Source organism: Choloepus didactylus, chromosome 2 (genome assembly GCF_015220235.1).
Source record: "Choloepus didactylus isolate mChoDid1 chromosome 2, mChoDid1.pri, whole genome shotgun sequence".
NCBI lineage: Eukaryota > Metazoa > Chordata > Mammalia > Pilosa > Megalonychidae > Choloepus > Choloepus didactylus.
The window spans coordinates 96,326,771-96,342,993 of NC_051308.1; the positions used below are offsets into that span (position 1 = coordinate 96,326,771).

General features: G+C 35.9%; 1 protein-coding gene across 1 annotated transcript in view; it reads right to left on the bottom strand.

Annotated features, from left to right (window-relative positions):
- The window catches only part of TIPRL (TOR signaling pathway regulator), a 36,976-nt gene extending 21,225 nt beyond the window's left edge, over positions 1–15,751 (bottom strand). The window contains exons 1-3 of the mRNA XM_037825412.1: positions 15,456–15,751; positions 9,943–10,122; positions 9,180–9,279 (exon numbers count right to left, since the gene is read on the bottom strand). Of these exons, the coding sequence (XP_037681340.1) occupies positions 9,180–9,279; positions 9,943–10,122; positions 15,456–15,559 (384 nt within the window). The 5' untranslated portion in view covers positions 15,560–15,751. The remainder of the gene's footprint in view (positions 1–9,179; positions 9,280–9,942; positions 10,123–15,455) is intronic.
- Between the last annotated feature and the right edge of the window lie 472 nt (positions 15,752–16,223).

The window sequence follows — 16,223 nt, forward strand, 5'->3', positions numbered from 1 at the left end:
AATGACACTTTCTTCTGGGTGTGAAACAATTGCATAAAAGTGCAACCTTAAAAATTGTATTGCATGTTCAAAGCAAGAATCAGATGAAGAAGAGCTGGAAACAACTGATCAGTTAAACACATGCAATTCTGAAGGTTTAGAATAAGTTGAACCAAGTGTCAAAGAAGAGCTTTACCACAAAGCCAATCAACAATAAAAACCCAGGCAAAAGAAACTGACCTTCACAATAAATATCAAGATAATCAGATGTTTAGACATCAACAAAAAACTACAAGTCATATTAAGAAACAGGACAATATGGCCCAAAGGAACAAATTAAAACTTCGGAAGAGACGCAGAACTTGAAACAACTCATCAGTGATGTTCAAACAAATCTCTTAATTCAAGGAATGAAGAAAAACATGCCCAAGGAGATAAAGGATATTAAGAAGACACTGGGTGAGCATAAAGAAGAATTTGAAAGTATAGAAAGAAACTAAACAGAAATTATGGGAATGAAAGGCAAAATAGAAGAGATTAAAAATACACTAGAGGCATACGATAGCAGATTTGAACAGAGAGGACAATTGAAATCTTACAGTCAAAAGAACAGACAGAGAAAAGAATGGAAAAAAGTGAGCAGGGTCTCAGGGATTTGAATGAGAGCATGAAGCATAGAAACCTAGGTATCATGAGTGTCCCACAAGGAGAAGAGAAAGGAAAAGGGGCAGAAAGAATATATGAAGAAACAAATGGCCCCAAATTTCCCAACTCTTATGAAAGACATAAATGCCCAAGAAGCACAACATACTCCAAACAGAATAAATCCTAATAGACTCACTCCAAGAAACATACTAATCAGAATGTCAAATGCCAAAGACAGAGAGAATCCTGAAAGCAGCAAGAGAAAAGTCATTTGTCACATATAAAGTAATCACAGTAAGACTAAGTGCTGATTTCTTAGCAGAAACCATAGAGGTGAGAAGGCAATGGTATGATATACTTAAGGTACTGAAAGAGAAAAATCGCCAGCCCCAACTTCTTTATCCAGGAAAACTGTCCTTTTAAAACAAGGGAGAGTTTAAAATATTCAGATAAACAGAAACTGAGAGAGTTAATGAACAAGAGACCTGCCCTACAAAAACAGAGTACTACAGGCTGATAGGAAGATAGGAGAGAGAGGTTAGGAAGAGAGTGTAGAAATTAAGAATATCTGTAAGGGTGACTAAAACTGTAAAAAAAGGAGACAAAAATAAGATACGACATATAAAAGCCAAAGGATAAAATGGCTGAAGTAAGTACAGCCCTTAAGTAATAACAGTGAATGTCAATGGATTAAATCCCCAATCAAAAGACACCAATTGGTAGAATGGATCAAAACATATGATCCAACTATATGCTGTCTACAAGAGACTCACCTTAGACTGAAGGACACAATTAGGTTGAAAGTGAAAGGCTGGAAAAAGATATTCCATGTAAACAGTAACCAAAAAGAGCTGGGTAACTATACTAATATGGAACAAAACACAGTTTAAATGCAAAACTGCTATAAAAGACAAAGAAAAACAGTATATATTTAAAAAGGGGTAATCCACCAAAAAGAAATAACAATCATAAATATTAATGCACCTAACCATGGTGCCCCAAAATACATGAGGCAAATACCGGCAAAACTTAAGGGAGAAATAGATATTTCTACAGTAACAGTTGGAGATATCAATACACCACTATCATTAATAGAACATCTAGACAGAAGATCAATAAGGAGACACAGAATTTGAATATTATAATAAATGAACTAGACCTAACAGACATGTACAGAACATTGTACCCCAAAACAACAGGTTATATGTCTTCTCAAGTGCTCATGGATCATTCTTCAGGACAGACAGGTCACAAAACAAGTCTCAATAAATTTAAAGCAACCAAAATTATACAAAGCTCTTTCTCTGACCATAATGGAATGAAACTGGAAATCAATAGCAGGTGGACAACTGGAAAATTCACAAATATTTGGAAGTTAAACAGCATACTCAAACAATCAGTGAGTCAAAGAAAAAATTGCAAGTGAATTCAGTAAATATCTAGAGATAAATGAAAACCAGAACACAGCATATCAAAACTTATGGGAAACAGCAAAGCAGTGCTAAGAAGGAAATTTATAATCCTAAACGCCTCCATTAAAAAAAAGAAAAAGTTAAAATCAAACACCTAACTACAAATCTGGGAAAACTGGAAAAAGAACAGCAAGCTATTCCCAACACAAGCAGAATAAAAGAAATAACAAAGATTTGAGCAAAAATAAATGAAACAGAGAATAAAAAACTAGAAAATTAGCAAAATCAAAAGTCGGCTCATTGAGAAAATCAATAAAATTGACAACTCTTAGTTAGAATGACAAAGGAAAAATGAAGATGAAAATAAATAAAATCAGAAGTGAGGGGGATGCATAACAACTGACACCATAGAAATAAAAAGGATCACAAGAGGATACTATCAACAACAGTATGCCAACAAATTACACATCCCAGATGAAATAGACAAAATTCTTAGAAAAATACGAAACAGCCTACAATGACTCTAAAAGAAACAGAAGACTTCAACAGACCAATTACAAGTCAAGAGATTGAATCAGTCATCAAAAAACTTCCAACAATGAAAAGCCCAGGACCAGAAGGCTTCCCAGGAGAATTCTACCAATCATTCCAAGAAGAAATAATACCAATCCTGCTCAAATAATTCCAAAAAAAAGAGGAGGGAATACTACATAACTCATTCTATGAGGCCGAAGTCATCATAATACCAAAGCCAGATAAAGACACTACAAGAGAAAATTTCTCTAACGTATATAGATGGGAAAATCCTCAACAAAATACTTGCAAATTGAATTCAACTGCACATTAAAAGAATTATATACCATAATCAAGTGGGTTTTATCCCAAGTATGCAAGGGTGGTTCAACACAAGAAAACCCCATAATCAAGTGGGTTTTATCCCAAGTATGCAAGGGTGGTTCAACAGAAGAAAATCCATTAATATAATACCCCACATTAACGAATCAAAGGGGGAAAACCACATGATCATCAGAAAAGACATTTGACAAAATCCAGCATCCTTTCTTGATAAAAACAGTTTGAAAGATAGGAATATGTTTATGTTTTATGAATTTTTCTATATGGGTTATTTCACAATTTTATAAAGGCTTAAAAAACATACAGAACACTAGAAACACTACAAACATTCTTGATATGTTATAAGAAAAATAAACCCTGCCCACAGCTTTCACGTCCTCACATCAGATGGAGATTTACAATAAGGAAATTAATTGACTCATTTTTTTATGTAGCATATAATTAATTAACAGTAAATCCTAGGAACTCTATGGTAAATTTACTTTTGTTTAATTACTGAAAACAATTTAATATATTAGCAAATAATATGTACAAAATATATAAAAGCAAAACATGTGCATGTGTAAACATATGTATATACACACACACATTTTTTGCTTTTCTTTTTTTCCTTAAAATATATCCTATATTTAATTAATAAAGTATCTGAATTTCTTTGCTTACTTCTAAAAAAAAAATACAAATATATATATCCTATAAGGAACATATAGTCAAATTGCTGTTTTAAAATGATTTATTTTTTTAATTGAGATACAATTCACCTACCATACACTCACTGTTTAAAAGGGCACAATCTGGTAGTTTTAGTATATTGTTATCACAATACTGTGATACAATCACCATTATTTAATCCCAGAACATTTTTATCGCCCTCCAGAAGAAACCCTATAGCCATCAAAGTCACTCCACATTTCCCACTTTCCTCAATCCTTGACAACTACTAATCTAATTTCTGTCTCTATAGATTTGCCTATTCTGGATATTGCATATAAATGGAATCATACAATATATGGCCTTTTGTGTCTTTCACTTAGCATAATGTTTTCAAGGTTCATCCATGTTGTAGCATGTATCAATACTTCATTCCTTTGTTATGGCTGAATAATATTCCTTTGTCTAGATATGCTAGATTGTTTATCCACTCATCAGTTGAACACTGGATAGTTTCCACCTTTTGGCTGCTATGAACATTCATGTGCAAGTGTTTGCATGAACATATGTTTTCAATTGTCTTGGATATATACCTAAGAGTGGAATTGCTGGATTATATGATAACTATATATTTAACTTTTTGAGAAACTGTCAAATTGTTTTACATTCCGACCAGCAATGCATGAGGGGTTCCAATTTCTCCATGCCTGTACCAACATTTGTTATTGGCCATCCTTTTTATTGTAGCAATCCTAGTTGGGTATAAAGTAGTTAAATTTACTACTTTAAATTTAAACTACTTTAAATTTATTTATACCAAAACCAGAATTTATAATTTTTACTTTCCTAACTTTAATGGAAGCAAACTCATAAATAATACTTTTTAAATATACTTCCTAGCTTAGTTTACCTGGTACTCAATTCAGAAAATTGATAAATTTCACAAATTCTCATGACACAGTAACAATTTTAAATATTTTTTAATTAATTTCAGCTTACTGAAATTGACAGCAAAGAAATATATGTGTACATACTAATCTGTGTATATACCCATATCTATAAATATTTCTGTATGTAATCATCTGTATCTAAAGTTAAACATGAGTTCTTACGATGTCTCCAACTCTAACCTATTATCATACGGATCATTCTAGCCTCCTTTCTTTATTTATCTATGAATTTCCACTCCAACAGTGAGAAACCTGGTCCCATAATTACCCATCCATTTACTTAGTTGTTCAATTCCAGTACACTGTATAGCAACAACAAAATTGTTAACCTGTAATCCCCTATGGGAAACAGCTTTATCAACTATCATTCAGTACTTATGACCATTCCTTTTGCCTTTACTCTTACAAACTCCATTCATTTCCAACGTTACTTAGGTCAGCACCTTTTCCCCCTTAAAAAAGGCAAGAAATGAAATCACATTGAATGAGCTGAGAAAATATTCCAATGAGCTTTGAAAGAAATTTTTCTGTCTTTTTAAATGCATGGATATGATACACTTGTTTTATTTCTAAAAGATGGTACAAATGGGAGAGATAGCCTTCTACTTATCCTCAAGAGTCAATTTATTTCTTTAACAGGAAAAAAGAAAATGACCATATGTGATAGGCTACTATGGGGTAGGTTCAGTGTTGGACCTGTTTTCTCACGACACTCTCATGTCATAATGTTATTGTGAAGCTTAGAGAAGTTAAATACCTAAGGTGGCCCAGGTAGTAAGTGGCAAGGCTGAATATGAATCCACCCAGGTCAGCACAACTCTATGACTGGGTTCTCTTCTCTTATACCATGCTACAACTCAAAAAATAGCAGATAAAACAATTAAAAAAGAGGAAACACTAAAAACAAACAAAACCCAACACACAAAAAATCAGCAGCTTCCAGAAGCTAAAAAGCAAAAATTTAAGGGCAATCAGAAAGGTTTCAATCTCTGACACTCTTAGTATCCATGTAAAACATATTCTCCTGCACAGGTATACATTTCTTATATATTACAGTGCTTTGGAATAGTATTTTGAGAAAGAACCTAAGATTTAAAGGATTAAAAATCCCAATTAATATCATGATCAAAAAAAATCCATAGGCATTAAAAAAGTTAATGCAAAAAATGTTCCTATGAAGTGATCTTTCACACATAACAAACACGCTTAACAATAAACTATAGCATTAGCATTATGTTCTTACTATATGCTATTGGCATTATGTTATTAAGAGATACATACTTAAGAGTTTGAACCCTATGGTAGACTGAATTATGTACCCCAACAAAGACATGTTCTTAATCTTAATCTGCGTTCCTGTGGGTGTGAACCCATTTGTAAACAGGACCCTCTGAAGATGTATTATCAGGTAAGGCTCATCTGTGAATGTGGTCTTCTAAGATCCTATTTAGGTGTGGCCCAATTGAATCAGGGTGGGCCTTAATCCATATTACTAGAGGCCTTATAGAGAGAAAACACAGGGAGAAGCCAGAAGTCATCGGAACCTAGAAGAGCACACATGAGGAGAGAGAGATGGCCATGTGACCAGGGGCAGAGACACAAGCCAAGAACCAAAAGGATTGCAGCCAGCCATCACTAGAATGCTACCAACTCTGGAAGAAAGCATAGCTTTGCCAACACCTTCATTTGGGACTTCTGGCCTCTGAAACCCTAAGCCAATAAATTCTTATTGCTTAAACCAATCCACTGTGTGGTACTTGTCATATAGTGGCCTGACAAACCAAGATAAACCCCTTCCTTCATTTATAAAATAAGGATAATACCTTACCCAACAAGGTTATTTTGAGGATTAAACAACAAAGCCTAACATTTTGCCTAATCACTCCATTTTTTAAGGCAGCAAAAGAACACATCCATCAACTTTGTTTAGACCACAGAGCAAAAGTAAATACTTAGACAATATATCTACTTTTCTTTTATTCTTAGTATTTCAACATGGACTTAGTTTCTCTGGTATTTAAGATATGATGTTATCACAATAATAATAATAGCAGCTGCCATTTATTGAAATCTTACTATGTAACAGACACTGTGCTAAACTTTACATTTACATTTATAATCTCATTTACTACCTTAAAATTACTATTATCTCCAATTTACCAAAGAGAGAAATAAGGCTTAGCAAGGTTAAATTGCTATCCCAAGCTGGTAAGTGATGAATACAGAAGCCAGCTCTGTGTTCCTCCAAAGCCCAAGTTCATTAACACTAGTGAGTGGGTGGGTGATCACATTGACATCTGTCAGTTATATCTTAGAACAAATTCCATTATAGGCTTATGTACCTCTTACTACTCTCAGTCTCCTTGTTTCTACCGTGATGGCTCCTGCTCCTTGGTCACAGCTGCTGCTACTTCACAGCCTTCACGAGTAGAAACCTTTTCCTTAATCAACCCACAAAGAGTCATTGCTGTTACTGCACAGAATTAGAACAAGTTTCTATTTCCTCACTCCTGGCAATGATATATCAAATAGCCTCTGTCCCTACCTAAGTTTTTCAATCAGGAGTGAGATGGGAGGGGAACACTACAAAGTATTATAAGGGACTGAAATAACCTCCTCATTAGAGTGTAAAGGAGAAATTTTTGTCTGTTCTCTGCGGTATCTATGGCTCCTAGGATTCATGCCCAGAGCTCAATAAATATCTGCTGAATAAATGAAAGAGTATGTGTTCTCTCAAAAACTGTGTTTTTGTCCTAAAAGCAGCACAGAAAAACAGTTAAAGCTTTGAATGGAAGAGTGGCAGAAATAAGAATTAGTAAGTTCCTGCTATGAACTTCTGTCTTCTCCAGACTTTTCAGATCTGAAAGCAGGGACATGAACAGACAATTGCACATCAATGTTTATAGTGGCATTATTCACAACTGCCAAAAGACGGAAGCAATCCAAGTGTCCATCAACTGATGAATGGATAAACAAAATGTGGTATATACTTATGATGGAATATTGCTCAGCAGTAAGAAGGAATGAAGTCCTGACAACATGGATGAACCCTGAGGACATAATATTGAATGAAATAAGTCAGACACAAAAGGACAGATATTATCTGATCTCACTAACAGGAACTAACTAGAATATGTAACTCATAGTCATAAAACATAGAATACAGGGTACCAAGAGATAGACTGAGGCTAGAGAATGGGGAGCGGTTGCCTAATATGTACAGAATTTTTAATAAGGTTGAACGTAAATGTTTGGAAGTGGATAGAGGTGAGGGTAACTCATTATTGGTATTATAAGTAATAGCGCTGAACTGTAGGTGAATTTGGTTTAAAGGGGTTATTTAGAGTCATGTATGTTACCAGAAAGAAAGCTAGAGGTTAAAATACGCGATAGTATAACATAGTGAACCTTGAGGTGGACGTTGTTTTAAGATTAACACTACAAATATAAATAAGTTCTTTCATGAATGAGAACAAATGTATGACACTTGTACAAAGAGTTAATAATGGAGCAGTATATGGGGCTACAGACTACAGCTAATAGTAATATCTTAATATTCTTTCATCAACGTAAAAAGTGTACCACACCATTACTAGGGGTCAATAGGTCAATTATAGGGGGGTGGGAATAAGGGGCATGGGGTGTTTTCTGTTTTCTTTTTTTACATCTTTTGTTTTTCTTTTTGGAGCAATGAAAATGATCTAAAATTGAGTATGATGTTGATTGCACAACTAGGTGATGACACTGTGAGACACTGTATACTTTGGATGGATTATATGGTACGTGAATATATCTCAATAAAATTTGCAGTTAAAAAAAAAAAAAACCTCTGCAGAGACAAGGAGTCCATACACACTCCACTCCTTAACATTTCTGTCTCAGCACCAACATGTGATTTAGGATCTACATAAATTACTTTCAATGTAAAGGTATTTACACTGAAATAACTTTCTTTAGAGATACGCAACTTAAACCGTATTTGCTTCATTTCAGTCATATTGAGAAAATTTCAAAATACAACTATGCTCCTAAAGCAAGACTTACCAACTCCACCTTCCTATGTCATTGACCATGAAGCAAATCTCTTCTTAAGCAGGGCTTACACAGTTGCATCTCAATATTAATATAAAGTTTAGAATTTATTGAGTATTTTCCATACATTATTTTGTATCATCAAAACTCTGCTGTGAGGTAGGTATTTCTACTATAGCCATTTTACTGATAAAACTGAGACTCAGACAGATAACTAACTTGCCTCAAGTCATAACAGTTCATACATTCTGCAAAGAGGACACAAACCTAAATTGTCTGACCAAAAGTCCTGTTTGCTCACATGTGGGCACATGTGTACAAGTGCCCACATTCATCTATAAAATTATAAGCCACTAATTAGCATGTACATTAACAGGGACAGAGCCATATTTTAATGCTTAACAGTGATAAGGATTAACATTAAGGCAGTTTGCTATTGCTACGAACCACACTTTTAAGAATAAAGATTATATTACTATGACTTTCTTTTATTTTCTGCTGGTATTCAACAAGCAAAATCCCCTTACATTAAGTTCTGAAGCCTGCCACAACAGAAAATAAGTAGGAAGAAAGTAGTGACAAAAAATAAACCTATTCCTACAAAGACAATAAATTTTCAAGACAATGACTCAGAAAAGCAAAAAATAAGATTTACCTTTAACTTAAGTGATTCTCCAAGTAATGTTCCCTTATAATCTGTTGTATAGGTCCAATCATATGGTTTAATAACATCTTTGGAGTGTTCACCTTCCATCCTTAAATTCCAAAATGAGAAGGATCAGATTTAGTGAGCAGAATATGAATCATCTGTATTCATTTATGACACCAAATCACATTCCACAATTTATAGAATATTCTATAAAAATCACCAATACATAAACATGTCATAATTCACTAGCTCAACATCTTAGAGTTTTTCAGTACATTTATTGTTATTTAACTTATCATGTGCTGATGTAGTCTCTCTAACTAGACTGTTGATTGCCTGAGGACATGATTTAAAGGCTTATACTTCCTAGATACTAGTACATAATAGGCACAAATAATTGCTGATTTGAAAATACTTTTCAAAGAATATATTGTTTTTCTTAATTTCAATGCCCCCCCAAATTTTCAAAGCAAATCATAAATAAAGATTTTTTTTCAAAAACAGAAATATTAAAGTACACAGTATAATGACTCTTCATTAAAAACTGAAGGTTCTGCTCAATTGTAATTCAATTTAACTCAACAAGTATTGAAGTAGTGGGTAACTAACCTCCATTTTATGGCTGAGAAAAATGAAATCTAGACTAATCCAACCTTGAATACAAAGTTTAATGCCAACACTATTCCTTCACTCTAACAACACATACATTATCATGACCGAATATTCCTTTCTTCTTTTTTGTTTAACCAATAACAACTTGGCATCTCACCTGCTTTCCTGCCACTCTTCAGCACAGGCTACTTTAAGCATTCCTTGGTAGTTATTTACACATCTTAAGGCATCTGTAGCATTGAACTCAATCCCAAAGCCAGAGCCATGCTGGATTCTTAAAACATTGTTTCCAAACATCATTTCAGGGAGAGATGGCATATGCAACTCATCAGCTAACCTATGTATAACCAAAAGTCAGAGATTATTTTATACCACTCTTAGCAGTTTTGTTTCCTTTTGATCCCAACAGAATCCTTCCCATATTACTGAATGTGTTATATAAGTGAATAACATGATATATCTGTAAAGTCTATAAAATGGTTTCATCATCCATTCTTTCCATGTATATCTTTACAGTATTGTACTAGGCAGTAGGCTAGACAGACAGTAAACAAATAGGCAAATAAATAAATAATATGATGTTAGGTAGTGATAAGTGACACAAGGAAATATAAAACAAGGTAAAAGTAGGGGGGAGGGCTATTTTAGGTAGGATGGTCAGAGATCATTTCTGAGAAAGTGAAATTTGAGACTCCAAACTACCCTGCAAGCTAAGAAAGGCTCAGAGTTTAAATAGCACACTCAAAATAATGGTACTAGTAAGTGGTAATACCAAGCCTATTTCCATTATACCAGACTGCTTTATATATACTGGGACCTCATTTGGCCAGGCTTATTAGAGAAGAAAGTTATACTAGACAAAATATAAAGTCAGGATCACAAATTGTTAGTCCACAAATGTATTTTGATCAGCCTCCACATTATTTTCTTAAAATATGTGGAACAGTTGCCAACAACTATTGATAGCTGTCAACAAAAATTGAGAGATTTTATTTAATCTGGATTTCTGGTTTCCCTTTAAAAAAAAAAAATCTGGAGGACCTGGCAACATTGGACGTGCGTGTGTTGCCACAGGACACCAAATGGCTAGAATGGGGTAGAGACTGCCCTCTTCAGGTGGGACATAGCATCACCAGTTCACCAGTCCCCTCCGCCCTTCAGAAAGCTGGTTGTAACTGGTTACAGAGTTTTTAAGTGACTGCCAGCTACTCACTTCTGAAAAAAGTAGCTGTATGTATAAGTTACCATGCTTTGTACTATATGACTCCAAAACCTCCGTCACAACCACCAGGACTTTCAACTTAAGGATAAAAGTTCAGCATTTCAACAGGCTGGTCTGAATCTCTGAATCACAACCTAAGAACTCTGCCCAATATGCTCATACTGAACTGAATGACCAATTAACTCACTCTAATTCTCTCTTTTCAGAAGTTTGACAGTTGAATGAAGCACAGACCAAGAGTCACAGATAAAGATGGCATGAGACAGAAGCCATAAGGCAGAAAGGAGGGAAAAGCCATAAAACTGATAAGTAACGACAATAGAAGCAGACAGAGCAAAGCAAAGATAAATAACAGTAACAAGAAGAACATTCTCTAGTTGTTTGAGCCAGAAGAACTGCTGTTCATTTTGTAAGATAATTATTTCCTCATGTAATATTAAATTCCCATTACTTGAGGCAACCTGGGTCTCTGTTCCCTGCAACCGGAAAACATAACAACCACACAGTTTCCATAGAAATGTATTTTGCAGTAATGTTATGCATGAATTTTTTATTTTATTGATTTTAGAAACTTCTCAAAATGTTTTATAAGACTTTCCTCCATTCTTAAATAGAAAATATAAAATAGTATTTTACCTTTTCTTGGTGATCAGAGATCATCACATTTAACAATCATGCGAAATAATGTCCTCAAGTTCAATTGACTGTGTACACCTCTAGCTGCTCCAAAATGTAGATCTCTGCCCTTGAAGCACCCCTCATCCCTTCTACACTGGTTTCTAATCTATTACAGGCTAGAAAGCCAAATAATCAGACTTCTTAAAATCACATAATGAATAAAAAGAGAACATGAAAAATAATAATTTATTTATTAGGGCACAGCATGAAGGGACTGTTTTCTTTCTTACATTTTCAGTATTTTCAAAGTATGCTGACTGGAGTCCAAAGTTTAAATATGCTGACAGGAGTTCTAAGGAGACTCTGAATAAAGCACAGGGTTTTAATGCAAGTGCTCTATTACAGCTACTTTAGCCTTTCTTTTTTATTTTTTTAGGACTTCTGGATTTTGTAACAGCTATATAGCTATAATTGTTGGGTAAGACAAAATACTATATTAAAGAATATATTCTTACATAAAGCCAACAAAGGATCCATGCATATCCCAAGTACACAATGACCTTCTTTTCAATTGATTTCAATCTATTTCAATCAGACACTCCAAACAGGTCTTTGTATATATATATTAAAAACAAACAAAAATTCCTGCCTGAGCAAATGAAATGATTAAGACTTTAGAGGGAAAATACTGGTTCTAATTGGAAATATTTCATTGCATGATCATTAAAGGTCCATCAATTCCCAGAATACAGATGGGTTCTATCCACTGTAACTGCCTAGTAGATGACAATGCACTAAATTCCATGTTTCCATAAGCCTCACACTTCTGGAGAACTTTTAGCTCTCACATGATAACTGTATTAACAATAACTATGAGGAGAAGATAGCGATTAAAGATCTTATTGCTTGTAGGAAAACAGTTAACTCTTCCAATGAATTCTCAACTTGTTACAAATTTCAAAAAGTGGTGATGAAGAATGCAAAAGTACCCAATACTGGTGAGGAAAACCAGCAGTTGCTCATGTGGATTTCCACAAAGATTGTGCTAACTTACATTCCACCCTGGAGCAGCAATTGGGTAGTATGTACCAAGAATCTAATCAAATTTATATTATTTGACTCAAAATGTCAGCTTTGAAAAATCTGCCCTAAAGAAATAATCCCAAATGCGGGCGGGGGGGGGGGGGGGGACGACTATACACATTAGTAGTTATAACAATCTTATTTATAATAGTGAAAAAGACATAACCTGAATGTCCAAGTATAAAGAAATAAATGGATATATAAACTAGAGTACATCCATATGATGATATATTATGGAACCATTAAAAATGTTTAAAGAGAGAATGTAATAATGTGGAAAAAATGCTTATGATACAAAAGTAAGGGAAAATACCGGACATATATTATATATTGTATCTATTGTGTGTATATGTATGTGTGCACATATTAATGACCTAACATTTTTGAGTTGCACGTCTTTAGGTTGACATCTAATAACGTTAATTTTTCATCATAAATTTAAGTAAAATGTATTCCTTGTTAGGAGATAGAAAATATTAAATACAAGATTAAATAAGATGAAGATTGATTATAATTGGAATACATATTCCACGAGATAATTTGATAAAGTTTTAACTACTTTACTAAATAATGCACACCAAATAAAAATATATAAAATATGATTGTGTGGGTTTTATCCAATATATCTGGAAAAGTCTGGTAGTCCTACAAAATATTCCAGTTACATATTTAAAAGCATTACTGTCACTACATTACACTGCTTCAAATGTTCTAAGTTCAGAGTATCTTAAACACAACCCAAAATAACATTTTTAATGTTAACTTGCATTATTAACAAATAGGTATAACCAGTTACAAGGCAGAGAAAGACAGAGAGACCCTGTGGGTTTAAGATGCCATAAGTATTCATAAAAGGAAGGTTCCTTAAAGCAACATCTCACCTAATCAATTTCTTTAGCACTTTAGAGGTTTTTACACCCTAGGACAATGTACCATAAAAAAATTTAAGACGGATGAGGGCAAACCTTCATTTTGTCATATGGAAGAAAGACTAAGTATACTCAAGCAGATCTATTTGAGAATAATACATAAGAAAGTTAAAGATCTGGGTTTCTATACCATTAAAACTCTTCATGTATCCAGCATCCCCTGAAGAGGTCTGCAAGTAAATTATATGGACACCCCCAATTTGAAGCTGACTGCTTTATATATAGTACAATAATAAATGGTACACTATGTAATAGAGAAAGTTTTATGAAGGGGACAAAAAACTCAAAAAGTAAGTCTGTGGTGGAATGAAGAAAACATTTTTTCCCTTTCTTTTCTGTATTTTCCTATTTTTTTAAATGAGTTTGCAAGAATGTTACAATTTTTTTTTCAAAATTAAGAAGCAAAACATCCCTTCGTGAGTCTCCTCTCTTCCCTGGTCACCAACTTCTGCCTGAATCTTAAAATGCCAGTGCTCCCTAGGATTCCATCTCATGACCTCTTCTTTTTCTTCTGGATGACTTCTAGATGATCTTGTTCACTCTCAAGGCTTCAGGTACCAAATATAAACTGGTATTTTCCCAAAACTAAACCCACAGACAAATCATCTTTTTTGAGCTCCAAGACAAATATATCCAAATGCTTACAGAACACTTCCACTTTTATGACCAGCACACATCTCACATTTCAATATAATCAAACCTAAGTCATCCTCTATCCGAGGACCAGCACCCCAACTGCTCCTCCTCCTGTTTCCCACCTTGTTCCAAGGCACTGTTATCCATGAATAGCTCAAGCCAGAAATCTGGGCATCGGTATAGGGCCCGCCTTTTCCCTTTCTCCTCCTATCAACTGGTCATCAAATCTAGGCTTTAACCTAAAATTTCTCCTCTCCCCTCCTACTATCTAACTGGTCTCCTTACACAGTTCTGCAACCTTCCAATCCACTCTCCACATCACCTCCAGAGAAATCTCTCCAGAGTGCACATATGATAATCTCTCTCCTTTGGATAAAATTTCACCCGGTGGTTGTCCATAAAATTCACAACTCCTTGGCCCTGGGGTCTTTCTCATGTCTCATCTGGGACCTCACACTCCATTCACACAGAATCAGTTCCTCAAACACATCACGGCTCTCACTCTCCCTTACTCGGCTTTACACACACCTCCCCAGCCCCCAAACTCTGTCAAGATGCAATTCAGGCATCACAAACACATCACAGCTCACTATCCCTGGCCTCCCGGCTTTACACAAGCCTCTACTCCACCCCCCATACTTTATCAAGATACTGTCCAGGCATCCCAGTTTACTGGGTGCCCTGTCCCCCTAAACAATTCCAAATAAACCAGTATCATAAACAGTTATTTGCACTGTATCATAACTATATATTTGTCTAATTCATGGGACTGAATTTCTTGAGACATAAGTCGTCTTTCATTTTCCGTATCTCAAGTGCCTGGCACAGTGTCTGGCATGCTAAAAACTAAACATATATATCATTCCCTTTATTAACCCCCAAAACAACATCCAGAAAGAAATGGTCCAGAGGTGGTGCAGGCTGGGGCAGGCAAAGACGTTCGGTGAGGGGAAACTCCACCAGAACAGTCATGCTCTACTCAAATCCAGGCAGAGTGACAGTTTTCACCAAGGCAGAGCCTAGTGAACCTCAACGAAAGGATCAGAGGTGGCGATAAGATCATATACTGATGTTGTCATTCTAGGATCCCATCCTGAGGGACTGAGCCTCAGCCCCTGGACAGAGCTCGCTCTGGCCCAGCTCTGGGGGCCCGCGCCCACACCCCGAGTCCCGGAGTCTCACTTCTCCACATCCGCTGACTTCATGATGTGGGTCTTGGATGCCGTGAGCTTCCAGGGCCCGAAGGAGAAGTCCTGGTGGCTGCTCTGGAAGCCATGGATCATCATGGCCGAGACCGGACCCGAGGGAGCCACGCGGAACAGGCTGGAAAGGAAGCGGCGGCGGCGGCAGCTGGCACGGGTTCCTCAGCCTCCCTCGGACCCAACCCCCTCGGTTTCCGAGCCGTTACCATGCCCGGCCCCGCCTCGCCCCGCCCCCTGACGGCCGATCGGGACGCAGGGCCCTCCTTTCCGCCTTCCTCTTCGTCCCTTAGTTTTTGCTTCCGGGAGCGGTTGTTAATACTGCGTGATCTACGTTTTACGCCATGACGCACCGGGAGAAAGCGCCGAGGGGCGGGGCTTTGGCTGCAGGGGGTGTGTTCAGGGGTGCACCTACCCCCTTGTACTTATCGAATGACGTCATCTCATAAGGGTTTTTGGTGTTTTTGTTTTTGTTTTTGTTTTTTTCCGGAACGCCAGGGTTTGGGAAGGCGCGTCCAATAGGACTCTTACACTCCTTAAAAGTGTGTTAGCTTTTGTTACCTGTATGTTAGCGAAATCGATACAGGAGGAAATGCCCAATGTTTTTCTGTTGAGTCCCCAAAAAGTAATCTTTTAGAGTTTAGGTGTCCTGGCACCAAGTGTTAGATGTTTTAGAAATGGCTAACCACTGTTGATTAAGACAGACTCCTGTCAAAAATTTCATGCTTCAGAAAATCAAGGCCTGGTTTTG